This window comes from Coenobita brevimanus, chromosome 100, assembly GCF_032717465.1.
Source record: "Coenobita brevimanus isolate Jiangsu-jjx chromosome 100, ASM3271746v2, whole genome shotgun sequence".
Lineage (NCBI taxonomy): Eukaryota > Metazoa > Arthropoda > Malacostraca > Decapoda > Coenobitidae > Coenobita > Coenobita brevimanus.
In genome coordinates, this window is record NC_137053.1 from 53834890 (window position 1) to 53850500 (window position 15611).

The following is a 15611-nucleotide window of genomic DNA, read 5'->3' on the forward strand; positions in this document are numbered from 1 at the left end:
CCTGGTGCATGGGAAACCATTTGGCTTGTCACTCAGTGTAGTCACCTATATGCTGAAGGAAGAGGAAATAAAAAAGGAAAGAAAGACAAGAGAGGAAGGAAGAAAGGAAAGCACAGTCACCTGAGACCAGCACTACATCGAGTGAGTGGATAATAAATCTACCAGTAATGTGATTCATAAAGGGACACAGAAATTATTTTCACAAACATGTATTTTCCCACTAATCACAGAAAGACCTTCCTGATGGATATAGCATGGTATTTATTATTACTATGGGCATATTCCTGATGGCTACAGAAGCTCTCTAGCACCTCTTCCGTAGCTATTTACTGATATTTTACTTTCTTCATATGAACAGTCTTTTGTATCATAGGCTTATCTTATTACCCTTTCACTATGATGATGATCATTTATCTGACTACAAGGCAGATGATACATCCAGTTTAGGACTGATCCCTCATTGTGATGGGCTTAAGTATAATCTCCATCAACCCCTGGAAGCCAAGAGGCACTTGTTATGCTGAATAAATTATTTGAAAGAATCAAGAGTAAATGCATGAAAGGCATCAATGTACTGAAGAGAATAATAATTGCAAAATTTTCATAAATAACTCATACAAAGATAACATGCCATATGTAAAGCTGCTCTGGGACAGCAGCCCTTCTTCATTCGTCAACCTGTCCCTCCATGTCACTCCACATGCCCCCTGGGGGTAGGGGGGTTTCAAGAATACTCCCCCAGTATCCCTGCTTGTCGTATGAGGCGACTAAAAGGGTTGGTGGTGGGTTAGTGCCCCACCCCGTAAAAAGAACTAACTAAAAAAGCAAATAAAGCGCCTCGGACCCGGACGGACCATACGTTGACGACTATGGAACGGACAAAGGACATTCTGAGAGTAGGAACGTGGAATGTGAGAGGAGTGAATGATGAAGTGAAAGAGAGAGAGATTGTCCAGGTGCTTGAGGATGCAAAAGTGGATATATGTGGATTGACTGAAACTAAATGGAAAGGTGAAAGGATGAGAGAATGGGAATACGGTGTAGGTATATGTGCGGGAGTCAGTGAGAATGAGAGGGCAAGAGAGGGAGTATGTCTGATGATAAGCAAGAAGTGGAAGGAGAATATAAGAGAGTATGGAACAGTGGGTGCAAGGATTGTATGGGTGAGGATGAAAGTAGGTATACAAGCATGGGCGATTGTATGTGTGTATGCTCCAACAGAGGATCGAGTGGCAAGAGTGAAAGATGAGTTTTGGGAGAGAGTAGAAGCATGTATGGACAAGTTTGAGAGGAGCGAGAGAGTGCTGTTGATTGGAGACATGAATGGCAAAGTCGGGAATGTACGAGTGGATGGAGTGGTTGGTCAGTGGGGTGTGCCAGCGGAAGTAGATGGGAATGGTAGTGCTTTGGTGGACATCTGTGCTGGTAAGGGGTTGGCAATAGCCAACACCTACTTTCGTCATAAGATGATCCACCGGTATACATGGAGAGTAATGAGGAGGATGGATGGTGAACTTGTTGAACGAAAGGCAATGATAGACTACGTGTGTGTGGATGAGCGAATGAGAAGACAAGTGTTGGATGCAAGGGTGTGGAGAGGGTGGGGGAATAGAGTCTCGGACCATCACTTAGTGATGGCCAAGGTAGAGCTGCAAAGAAAGTGGTTGAGGAGGCGAAGGGGAAGACAGGAGGAAGCAGCTCCTGTGAGAAGAGTGGAGAAATTGCAAGATAGTGAGAAAATGAGAGTATAAGAGCATAGTGGAAGAAAGATTGGGAAGGTATGAGCTAGAGCAGATGGAAGGGGTGGAAGACGTATGTAAGATATTCACGGAAGAGATAAGCGCAGCGTGTGAGGCGGTTTGTGGAGTGAGGAGGAGATGCAAGGGTGTGCAAGGGACAGCATGGTGGAATGATGAGGTGAAACGAGCTGTGGAACAAAAGAAGAAGGCATATGGTGAATGGTTGGCGAGTAGAGGTAGGGGAGAAGATGAGAGAGAGAAGAGAGAGGTATATGTGAGCAGGAGAAGGGAGGTTAAGAGACTGGTGAAGGAGAGTAAGAAGAAAGTGGAAAAGAGTTTGGGAGGAATCTGAGTGTGAAATGGAGGGAGAGTAAGAAATTGTTTTGGAAGGAGGTAAAGAAAGTAAGGCAGTGTGAAAGGGGAAATAGTAGGGGAGTGAAAGACAGGAATAACAGATTGTTGGTGGAGAAGAGAGAGAAATTGAGGAGATGGAAGGAGCACTTTGAGGATTTGTTGAATGTAGAGAGTGAGAGCAGTGTGAGTATAAGTGGTTGGGGAATGGCTGGGAGAAGAAGAGATGAGAGGAGGGAGGAAGAGATCAGTAGGTCGGAAGTAGTGGAAGCGATGAAGAAGATTAAGCTGGGAAAGGCCCCAGGAATTGATGGAGTGTGTGGTGAAATGCTTAGGTATGGGGGTGAGATTGTTGTGGAGTGGATATGGAAGTTGTGTAGATTGTCTTGGGAAGAGGGAAGGGTTCCAGAGGACTGGAAATCAGGTATAATTGTTCCTCTGTACAAAGGAAAAGGGGAGAGAGAAGTATGTGGTAACCATAGGGGTATTTGCCTTCTTAGTGTGACTGGTAAAATATATGGTAGAATACTCATTGATAGGGTTAGGCATATGACAGAGGAGCTAGTTGGAGAAGAACAAGGGGGATTTAGGAAGGGAAAAGGGTGTGTAGATCAGATATTTGTTCTAAGATGTTTAGTGGAGAAGTATCTAGAGAAGGGAAGGAAAGTGTACGCTGCCTTCATGGACTTGGAGAAAGCTTATGACAGAATAGATAGGAAAGGTACGTGGAATGTATTAAGAATATATGGAGTGGAGGGGAAATTGTTGAGTGCTGTGAAGAGTATGTACGAGGGAGCTAGGGCTACGGTGCGAGTGGATGGTGAGCTGAGTGAGTTCTTTGATCTCAATGTGGGACTGAAACAGGGGTGTGTAATGTCTCCATGGCTGTTTAATATATATATGGATGGGGTCGTAAAGGAGGTACAAGGTAGGGCAGTGGATGTGGGGGTGGCCCTAATGAATGAGGGTGAGATTTGGAAGCTTCCGGTGTTGCTGTTTGCTGATGATACAGTATTGTTGAGTGAAGATGAATGGGAGTTGCAAGGTTTGGTGAATGAATTTGGGACAGTGTGTAGAAGGAGGAAGCTGAAAGTTAATGTAAACAAAAGTAAAGTTATGGTGTTTGAGAGGAATGAAGTCACAGAGTGTGCACTGAGGTTGGTTGGTGAGGATATGGAGAATGTGAGTGCATTCAAGTACTTGGGTAGTGTGATGAGTAAGGATGGAACTTTGGGGGATGAAGTACGTGAAAGGGTACAGCAGGGAAGGAAGGTTGTTGGCACACTGAAAGCAGTGATGAGAAATAGGGAGGTGAGTATGGAAGTTAAGAAGTCACTGCATGATGGTATTGTGATCCCTACCCTGACGTATGGAAGCGAGGCGTGGACCTTGCAAGAGGGGAACAAGTCAAGAGTGAGAGCAGTGGAAATGAGTTACTTGAGAGGAGCATGTGGAGTGACATGGAGGGACAGGTTGACGAATGAAGAAGTGAAGGAACGTTGTGGGGTAGATGTGGATGTGGTTGAAAAGATTAGGAGAAATACACTGAGGTGGTTTGGACATGTGGAGAGGATGGAGAATGAAAGACTGACTAAGAGGGTGTATGTAGGTGAGGTGGAGGGAGGGAGAGGGAGGGGTAGACCGAGGATGAGGTGGAGGGATGGAGTTGAGAGGTATATGAGGGAGGGGGGGGTGAGTTGGGGGGAGGGGAGTCAAATGGTGGGTGACAGAGTGACTTGGAGGAGTTTTGTCTGCGGCCACCCTTTGCGGGATTAGGGCGTCAGGCTATAGATAGATAGATAGATATTCTTGATGGCTACAGAAGCTCTCTAGCACCTCTTCCGTAGCTATTTACTGATATTTTACTTACTTCATATGAACAGTCTTTTGTATCATAGGCTTATCTTATTACCCTTTCAGTATGATGATGATCATTTATCTGACTACAAGGCAGATGATACATCCAGTTTAGGACTGATCCCTCATTGTGATGGGCTTAAGTATAATCTCCATCAACCCCTGGAAGCCAAGAGGCACCTGTTATGCTGAATAAATTATTTGAAAGAATCAAGAGTAAATGCATGAAAGGCATCAATGTACTGAAGAGAATAATAATTGCAAAATTTTCATAAATAACTCATACAAAGATAACATGCCATATGTAAAGCTGCTCTGGGACAGCAGCCCTTCTCAGCTGCAGGAAAAGAGATTTGGGCACTACAGTGATGTAAGAGGTTGGCACATTGTCCTGGAAAGGCAGAAATGTGGGATCAAGTCTTGCTGGAAGCTGCCATAGATTTTTCTGAGTTTTGCCACTAAGTTCACACTAACCAAAAAGAAAAAGGAAAAAGAAAAAAGAAAGAAAGAAAGAAAAAAAAAGGTGTTAGCCTCTGGGAATACAGCCCTTTACCTGAATAACTACTCTATTACAACTACATATTCTACCTGCCTGTTAGTGAAATAATTTTCTAAATATTTTTGATATTATAACAACCTCTGTAGTGGTAGGTGGGGGGGCTCACCATCCACTCACTCGATGTAGTGCTGCTCTTGGTGTCTGCCCTTTCCTCTCCTCCATCCTTCTTTCCTTCCATCCTCTTCTGTCTTTCTTTCTTTCATTCTTTCCTCGTCCTTCTGTCTACGGGTAACTTTGCACTCCCTCTTATGTCTTTCTTTCCTTCATTCTTTCCTCTTCCTTCTGCCTGTGGGTGACTCTACACTGAGTGACAAGCCAAATGGCTTCCTGTACACCAGGAAACCATTTACTATGCTGGGTGGTAACCATATAACCAAATTTTGCCGCCTGGTGGTTTAGTGGGTAATTATGGCACTCCAATTGGATTGAGCTGGTGAAGGTTTGTACCCAAGGGATGGTTGGGGTTTATGACTCATGTAATGCCACTCAGGGATCGGTGAGGCTGGTCGCTCTCATCTTAAACGTCAGGACCAACTTGCCGAGCCCCAGGCTCCTACGCTCCTCATGGGGCAACATAGGATTGGATGATGGATGGATGGATGGATAATAACCTCTGTAATACAAGAACATCCACTATTTTCTAAATAACTCCAGTTCATTTCTTTTCACTTTTGCTGCCTCCGGACAACTTTATTCAACTTACTGGAGATGTTTTGTAGTGAAGAGATTACTAAAAACTTTACACTAGACCCTTGTTTTGTGTGCCCTTCCCTTGCGCCAAAGACATTTTAAGCAACACTATCAACCCTTACTCCAACTCATTATGTGTGGCGACCAACATGGTTTCCATATCAAACACTGTAGGTGACTCAGAGAGCTTTGAGGCTCAGTCTCACTCCTCAAGGGATTAGAGGCAATACTCCTCCCCTCTCAAAACAAATGTCACTTTTTCATCTACAGTATCAAAGAGTTAAAATTTCACTTATTGATCTCTTATTACCATTATGTTCTTACTTATTCATTTAATGATGATAATATGTTTTCATGCATGTGACTGGTAGAAGTAAATTTTTCAACCAGGTCATATTAGGGACTTTAGGAAAATTTGGGGATTACCTATCCCACATTAGCCGAATCCGTTCCTTCTTTACCCCTGCACAATTGTTGACTCTATACAGGGGTTTTATCCGTCCCTGCGTGGAGTACAACTCTCATGTGTGGGGAAGCTCCCCACATACAGCTCTTCTCAACAGGGTGGAGTCAAAGGCTTTTCGTCTCACTAACTCTCCCCCTCTTACTGACTCCCTTCAACCTCTGTCTCTTCGCCGCACCGTTGCATTTTTATCTCTTTTCTATCGCTACTTCAATGGTCACTGTTCCTCTGAACTGTCTGCATGCATTCCTCCACCTCTATGACGGGCGCGTAACACCCGTCTAGCAAGAAACTTTCATCCATTTTCAGTCCAACTCTCTAATGCAAGAGTTAACCGTTACTCCCAGTCCTTCATTTATGCAACAGGTCAACTCTGGAACAGTCTCTCTCTGTCTGTATTTCCTACTTCCTATGATCTCCAGTCTTTCAAACGCAGTTTGTCAAGGCATCTTGAAATGAATGGATCTTGAATTTGGCTCTTTCTTGTATTTGGTTTTTCTCTTGGAATGAACAGTTTTGCGGGGTCATTGCCTTTGGTTCCTTCTTCCTCACATAAAAAAAAAAAAGTAACAATGGTTCTTATGGAACAGTTTGGGTAATTCAAGGTGTGTGGTAGTTTTTACAGATATATTTACTATACAGAGTGAGGGTCTACTGTATTTAACCTTTCCCGCTGAAAAAGTCTCCCCTGAGCTGAATAAAATCACATGGAGTTAGAGAGACTATAGCAGAATATAAATTATGGACAGAAAGGGCTAAACACTTACCCGGTATTCAGCTAAGGAGATATTTTTCAAAATGAAGCTAGAAGCTATCACCACTGGCCTCTCCAGTATGATGGAAATATATTACAGTACTTCATTCTATCTATCTATCTATCTATAGCCAGATGCCATAATCCCTTAAGGGGTGGCCAAATTATTTGATTTAGCTCACTGAAGACCTCTTGTAATGAAGGAATTCTTCATCATCATCATCATCATCTTCACTCCGTTACATGTAAGATGGGGTAAGGTATCATCCAGAAACATGGAAAAAGGGAATTCTGGAACTAAAGAAAGCTGTTTTGTTTCAATTATGCTACATTACTGGACTACAAAGATATCTATGTACAGGTAAACCCTGGTTTAACAATGCAGTTGGTTAGGTAAAAATCCAACGTTAGGTGAGATATTGTATATCAGGGTAGATTGATTTAACCATCCATCCATCCATCATCCCATCCTATGTCGCCTCACAGAGGAGCATAGGAACTCAGGGCTAAGCAAGTTGGTCCTGACATTTAAGATGAGAGTGAGGTAGATCTAACATGTAAAGTAATGGGATGCATTTTTCAGCCTTGGGTTTCCCCCCCAACCAAGTCCAAAACCCACCCAAATAAGCCCAAAAACAAGTTTAAAGCTAATCTAAATGGCCTAAACGCTGTACAGAAGCAAACCTATCGGGGTAGATTTAACCATCCATCTATCCATCATCCAATCCTATGTCACCTCACAGAGGAGTGTAGGAACCCAGGACTAGGTAAGTTGGTCCTGACAAGATGAGAGTGAGGTAGATTTAACATGTAAAGTAATGGGATGAGATTTTCAGCCTTGGGTTTCACCCCCAACCAAGTCCCAAACCCACCCAAATGAGCCCAAAAACAAGTTTAAAGCCAATCTAAATGGCCTAACAACTGTAAAAGAAGCATATCTAAGCTTAACACCTGTAAATAACTCACTAAAACCAACAAATAAAATCTGAAAATCGTCAAATATAAGTCTGGAAAAAATCAAGCTTAGTAAACTGTATCCCAAAATGACAATGTTCACCCCACCTATGGCTAAAATACATTAATCTTGGTCTAAAAACAGTTTATAAAGCAACCTAAACACACAATTTTAGTCTAAAATATCATCAAAATTGGCACACAAAAATCAAAACCCATCCTTAGACTGGAGTTTGGCCATCGTTAGGTAGGGTATGGCGGTATATCTACCCCCATCATTAAGCCGGGGTATCGCATCTAGGGGTATTGTATATCGAGGTATATCTGTACAGTGCTATAATCTGTTGCTATGCACATCTAAGAAGCATCAGTCTTGAATTCTGCACAACCTATAATATTTTCTTCTTCAGACCTATACAGTTTTCTAAATAAATTACTCTACTGGCACTTACCTGCGTGACACGGCAATATCATAGAAAAGGGCATGATATGGGTGCTTGGGACGCCGGATGACTTTTTGTGGTTTCTTGCGTCCCAGCTTCTTCATGGCGGTGTAGTAATTCTTCTGGGAGTCGGTGAGGAACATCTCCAGAACACCTCCCTCATACTGTACCAGCCCAGGAGAGGGTTAGGGGACGTGAAGAAGCCGCAATATTCAGGTGATGGAGAGGAATGTCACAGGTTAAAGGAAGATCATGGTACCCTAAGAATGTTTTGATACCTGTGCAGAATTTATGGGTGTTTGTGTAAAACTGATGCATAATGAACTACTCTTACTAGCCAAAGACTTGAAGAAAAATTTAATTTGTAAATTAGAAATGAGAAAAGTAGATGAACTGATATGCATGCCTGCAAATATCTAAATGGTCAACATATTCTTTATAATGAAATCAAAGGTGTTATCAACTGCAAATATTTAGTATTACAGGTACAATACAAATCTCATATTGAAGAATACAGCATGTAAAAGATGCAACAATATTATAAAAAGGAGACATCCTAGAAAAATTGTGTATTGTAAAATATTACCTCAGTTTCTTTTAAGTTGCATATTTCTAGTCATGTGAGTGAAGTTATTAGGATGAGCTGAAATCTTCTGGCATGATTTAATGATTTAGAGTACATATGTGAAAAATCTTGGCATAAACACCTACAAGAAGCCTGAGCAGGTTGTTCTAAGCAGGAAGGTAACAAAAGAACATGAGGTATATGCCAGGAATGTACAAGAAAATGTCTTCATTGTACAAGAAATTGTGCTTCAAAGGGAATTATAAATCAGGGAAAAGAGATGGCAATTATAACTGCAATAGTTGCATTAGATTTCATAAGTGCTACAAAGTCTCAAAATATCAATATGAAACACTGAGTCATGTCTGTAAACTATCAGAAAAATATCCATGCAACTATGCAAACACTAGATCATGTTGATTACTTAAGTGTGTATATTTAGCAATGCAAGATTTAGTCATTCCAGTTCTAGCCCAGTTTATGGTTCAGTTGATTTATACTTTATTGAATAAAGTTTCATCCAAATCTACTTTATCTGAAAACTGAAAAATAGTGTAAACATGTATGACTTGGAGTCAAAATCTTATGAGGATGGAATACAGATTCAATAAAATGGAATGTTAGGTTTTCTATCATCTGGTTAACATGCAGCCATAATGTCTTTGTTACAGAAAGCTCAGTGCAAGGAGGGGGGCAAAACTTACCAACCTATGTACTTCATCCACATTACTGTACTGTACTAATAATGCCAGATTAATTCGACGTTACAGTACTGTACTGTACGCTATCACTGCTGTCTATAATAAACTGCTGATAGGTAAGTATACATACATTACGTAGTTTACTGTACTATCTTTAGTACCCTATCTATGATATATTCTGCTTAACTACAGCAATTACAGTATTACAAAACTGCTTTACAAAGTGTGAGATACCACAGTACAATACTCCTACATATGGTCTCAACATGCCCTCCTCCCAGCCTCTTACTCCGACAATACTTTATGGTACCATTGAGTATCTTGGAGCAGTGGTGGATGCTGCTTATAAGTATATATAAATATACATATGTAAATACTGCTATCATGCTGGCAACATACAAAATAGGTGCTAATGACTTATGTAATTGCAATAAGATGGCCGGAGCGTTGGCTTGGGTTGGAGCCAGAAACTTACCATCTGTGGAGAACGTCAGACGTGAAACAGATACCAGAGTTAAGCTCAGTAGCGCAGGAGAACTGGTGTTACAGCACACTAGCACAGGGCTTACTGGTAGAGAAGTGTATGGCTAGAGGGTTTTAGAAGTAAGGAACACTGACACCAAAGAGCTAGCTGGCTAGGATATGCTCTAACACCAGTATGAAATTGCATTAGCATTAAAAAAAAAAAGTAAGAAGAAAGAGGTCTGAACTGATGAACATCACTTGAGTCCCTAAATATGTGAAAAATCAACACACATGTAAAGGAGATATGTAATGGCTACAGTTCTCAATGCTAGACAGTGTTTATACAGACTATTTAACACTGTAAATATTTATACAAGTACTGAACACGACATTAAATAAATAATGAATGTATGAAATTCATTATTTATATGTAGTAAGCTCAAAATATGCAACTACTGTATTGATACAAATGCTTTAATCTGTAGTCATATTCTTCAAACAGTACAATCAATATTATTTGAAACACCAGAATAAATGTAGAATAAGAAGCAACCAAAAATGAAAACAATTACAAAACTTATCCACACAAACACTCAACAAAGTACAGTATATGAGTGTGAAAGCTACTAGTGAAATACTCAAGCATATCTGTCTTGTCCAGTCTGCTTTTAGTTACTGGCCGCATAGTTGACACAGTATTACTGTTCTGTCATACAATTCATGAAGGATATCTCATAAGCTGAAAGGGTAACAATATGTGAGATCCTCCAATGTGAAGGCAATCATCATCATCACCTTTCTTTCCAGCTATGGATGGGTCACATCGAGAAAACAAGGGGAGAGAGAGAGAGAGAGAGAGAGAGAGAGAGAGAGAGAGAGAGAGAGACAGAGACAGACAGAGAGAGGGACAGAGAGAGAGAGAGAGAGAGAGAGAGAGAAACTATCAACAGCATGTCCAGTGAAATGAGCCTAACAACTTTCAAAAATAAAAGCAGGATAGAAAGGTTCCTATATACCAAGACTGAAATCTCCACTTATGGCATCAAGTGGCTTGTGTGCCTGCACTTTTGATGGCTGCATATGCATCCATTGTTAACTTTCTAAACAAATGGGATTTCCTTCATTTACTAAGCAGATGAATGTTAACCATGACCTCTCCTTCATCAGTTATAACATCATTAACCCTTAAACTTCAGATAGAATAACATTATCTGTGTACTGTATTTTCCTGCCCAAATTTGAAACATGAACTCTGCTAGGAATTCTGTTAAGATGGCTTTTCAGCAGATTTAAACATGCATATAAGTACAGTACTTTATGCCATGATGAATCAAGAGAGAACAAACTATATCATCAAAATACAGTTGGAAACTCAAATTAATGACAGGAAAATGGAGCATAATATGCCTCTCTCAGTATAAGGGTCAAACTTGCAGCATTTTGATCAGTCAGATTATTTTTGACTCAAGTGCTGTTTCAAAGTTCAGCCTACAAAAATTGCCAATGAGGGCATATTTGAGCTTTGCATTTGGCAGTAATTACATTTACCATAATCTCAATAATGACTGCACAGTTCTAAGTTGAGCAATCAACGAACAGTACTCAAAGTGGTACAAGTAATGCAAAAATATACACACACACACACACACACACACACACACACACACACACACACACACTGTACAATATTTTGATCTGATGATAGGGAACGGCTAGTTATACTGTATATTTTATATTTAACCTTTTCACTGTCATTCTACAAGATCACTGAGAACCAGTACCATCCTCCACTTGGTAACCATTATACAAGATAATTATTTATCTATAGCCAGACACCTGAACCCAGGATGGGAAGGCCACAAGCAAATGGCCTCACTACTTTCCTGTCCTCTGCCATCAATCTCCCCTCTTTCCATCTCACACCACCCCCATATACCTCTTTATCTTATCCCTCTGCCTCACCTTTGGTCTCTCTCACCTCCCTCCACCTCACTCAGATACACTTTACTTGTCAGTCTCTCATTTTCCATTCACCCCACAAGGCCATATTATTTCAGGGGGCTGCTCGTGAAATTTTCCAGCATATCCACATTATCATCACAACGCTCCCAAATTTCTAATTTTTTTCTGTCCGTTTGTCTCTTCACAGAACTTCACTTGCTCCTCTCAGATAACTTATTTCTACTCCTCTTACCCCTGAATTGTATTCTTTCATCAAAGTCCCAACTTCCATTTTAATAAGAATAGGGATGACAAGACTATTGTGAAATGACCTCATGACTTTCACATTCATCTCCATATTGCCTGCCATCACCCGCAACAAAATTCAAACATGCCGGACAGAATAAATTTTGCAAGTTTACTTCCATCCTGCATGATATGCAGTTGTACAAATGCTTAAAAATTTTCAATACATATCTGCACCGGATGACACTGCTGGTATTCATTTCCTCTCGTTTAACTTACTTATTTAGCTAGGAAATACTTCATACATGATTTAAATAGTTTATAAGAAAATTAACAGTATCTTTGGATTTAAATATATATATATATATATATATATATATATATATATATATATATATATACTGTATATATATACAGTAATCTGCCCACTCTCCGGACACCCCACTACCCGGACATTTGGGCCTGGGCCTTCAGAACCCAACAATGGCCAAAAAACGTAAAAAATCCCCTCCCCCCCCAAAAGTCCGATTTTTTTTCAAACGTAATTTGAACTTAGTGCATGGCGCCGAATAGCTATGTTCACCCTCGGCCTATTCCTTCCTCCTCTCCCTAGTTACCGCCTAGCTACCATCCTGACTAGATGCTCATCGCATTGGATGCCGCACGTGCTTGTTTTTGTGAATAAACAGCGAATAAACTGCAATACCTCGCCACTAGATCACATGGGAATTAACAGTGTTGTGCAGTGTTAAGAAATTAGAATTTAGAGTGCAAAGGATTATGTGTGGAGTGAAACTGGCGGTTGAAACTGGTGGTTGAAACTGGCGTGGCGCAATTAAGAATAGAATGTGCAGTGTTAACCCATTAACTGCTCTATACAGCCTGGGCTGTTCCGAGTGCGACTGCTCAATACAACCCTGGCTGCGCAGGTGAATTTCGAACATAGTGCCATGGTAACCAAGGCCGATCCATGCAGGCATGTTTGAGCCTTCAAAACCGAATCCGAAACCGAAACCAAAAAAGAAAACGAAAACCATACATTCCAATAGGGAATCAGAGACTTCGATGTTCATCCACGGCTTTACCAAGGTAAATATTGAGTTAATATTTCATTACTATATACTTTGGCATGTGTTCTCTCAATTCCTAGGACAAAATTTGGCCTTTGGGAAATTTCATTTTTACCCCTATGTCTGTGCACCACGGACACCTCCAAAAAAATGCCATGCACAGTTAACGGGTTAAACAATTATAACTCACAGTGCAAAGAATTAAGTGCAGCACAACACTGGATTACTGTACGTGCTTCAAGAGCATATTCACCACTGCCAGAGCCTTGGAGGAGGTGGGTTAATCTTCATAACGGACACGGACGTGCTGTAAGTACCCTGTACATTGCTAAATATTTTCCATACTCACTTCTATTTCCTCATTCTCTGGTTCCTTTTCATTAATTTCATGCTTTATGTAACTTATCTGTGTGAATAGGGTCTTAAATAGGTGCTATGCATGTCTGGTAGGGAGTTATTTAGGTGCCTTTCAAAGTTAGGCTGGGTTAGGGTCCATAAGTACCAGTCCAGAAGGTAGGGGCCCAGTATCCGGATGAACCCACTTCCCAGACATGCCTTTGGCTGTATTACATCGGATATTGGGAAGATCACTTATATATATACTGTATATATACATTATATATATATATATATATATATATATATATATACTGTATATGCTGTACATATAATCATACAGAAACTTGGTAGCTAATGGTCTTTTATTTATAAATGTTTGCTTGAAATACTGACACAGCTTTGTACTAATAAAAAGAAATGCATAGTTCTTAAAGAAACTGAACAGAAAATTAAGTGGGTAAGTAACAACTGAAAGAGGACTGGCTGAGCAATGATTTTTTGTTTTTTAAATTCTTGCCTGGTCACATGATTTTATTTCAATTAGAGGAGGCCCCTCACATTGAACGGGTTAGGAACAATCTCCATTAACCCCATCATCCCACATCTCTCACTCTGGAAGTAATACCCATTAATCCCATCATCCTGAATATATCTTTTGCTTTACTCTTACTAATACTGTACCAAACTGCTTTATTTGGCTTGGGTACTCATTGTACCTTCAAACTCTCAGACTGGAGCTGAGTGGCACCAGCTGCCTGCACCACAATTCAAACCTTGACATTATTGGGGCAGCATTAAATACAGTTAAAGAGAATAATGTATTCTTTCCATGTCTTTTTGCTGACAAAGTGTAGTTGAACAAAGTAAAAGATCTTTTCTCTCTCTCTTTCTTGTATGACTACAACTGAGGAGTATAATATCTTTCCTTTCCTTTTTTTCTGTAATGAGTGATGGTTACTGAAAAGATGTTTTTGTGATACTCTGCAAGAAGCATGTTTTTCCCAATTTCAACTGAACCAGGAGACCACTGTATCTGGCAGTGAAAGGGTTAACTGGATACTTGTTGAAAATAGTATTTAAAGTTCCAAGTTGTATTGAGATGGCCATATCAGAGGTTTCAGTATCTTACTAAACTTATACTGTATTACTTTGTGATTTTAACTCATAACCTCTGAAATATAACTGTCAAAAGTAGACGATAAGATATACTACGACAATAATAACAAAACACAAGTGCTATGTAGAAATGTGTGAAGGGTAGGGTTACTGAAAGAACATGGAACATCAAAGGGAAACACCTTACTACTACAGTAGAGGACTGTAAGAGTGAAATGAATTACCTACACACTACATACAGTGTTATACATGTAAACTGTGTAAGCGTGGATAAACAATGCTGATTATTGGAAAACAAATGTAGCCGTCACAACAGCTGCTGAAATGCTGCATGGGGGTTCAGAGTGTGACTGGCTCAGAAGCAGCAAACAATGAAAAAATTTCCTTCCATTGGTCTCTTATATATGTGAGTACTAGGTGCATCCAGAGTGTTCCTGAGTGTCATAGTTTCTCATATCAAGTGGTGGTGATGCAATACAACCATACATAAGCAGTCCCAGTGGCCCAGTAACAAACAACCTACCTTTTTTTTCAGGGCATTGAAGTTGTCAATGATAACACCAATGAAGAGATTGAGGGTAAAAAACGACCCACAAACAATGAATATGACAAAATAGATGTAGGCAAAGATATTGGCCTCTCGTTCTGGCTGTTTGTTTATCCCTCGGCAGTCCACTGCATCTTCCATCACCTCCATCCAACCCTCAAAGGTTGCCTGGAATAAAATATGATTTCAGTCTTATAATCAGTAAAATACAATGAAGCATGGGAGATAAATTATCATAATTAAAGCCTACTTGATCTCTTCTGACAAGAGATGAGCCGTAAGCTTCTGAATGCTGACAGTTAATTGGCTGTCCCAGTGCATTCATTAGAAACAATATACAATCTTTTAAATAAATTTATCATGAGAGTCACAACAACCATTTTTTATGACAAAGCTGCTCATATAAAATATATACAGCAAATATCAATTAGAATAGATTACCATAATTTAAAAACAAGGCTTTACAAAGTCTATTAGACAGCCTAGATACACACAAAATTTTCAGTTCTCTGGAGAAGTCGACACTTTCAAAGTTTTACATTTTTTTTTTTTTTTTTTTTTTTTTAGGCAAATTAAGGTAAATTATATGTTATTACTGGAACAATATGTGGATACTGTATATATATATATATATATATATATATATATATATATATAGTAATACCCCAATATACGATACCCCTAGATGTGATACCCTGGCTTAGCAATGAGGGTACAAATACCACCACACCACGATACCCGATGGCAGAACCCCAGTTTAACAATGTGCCCTCCAATGTCGCATCCACAGGCGACAAGCCAAAATCTTGAA

General features: G+C 40.0%; 1 protein-coding gene across 1 annotated transcript in view; it reads right to left on the minus strand.

Annotated features, from left to right (window-relative positions):
* LOC145414591 (sodium channel protein 1 brain-like) overlaps positions 1-15611 on the minus strand; it is a 1229691-nt gene that overhangs the window by 422720 nt on the left and 791360 nt on the right. The window contains exons 26-28 of the mRNA XM_080284113.1: positions 14777-14968; positions 9552-9554; positions 7820-7974 (exon numbers count right to left, since the gene is read on the minus strand). Of these exons, the coding sequence (XP_080140239.1) occupies positions 7820-7974; positions 9552-9554; positions 14777-14968 (350 nt within the window). The remainder of the gene's footprint in view (positions 1-7819; positions 7975-9551; positions 9555-14776; positions 14969-15611) is intronic.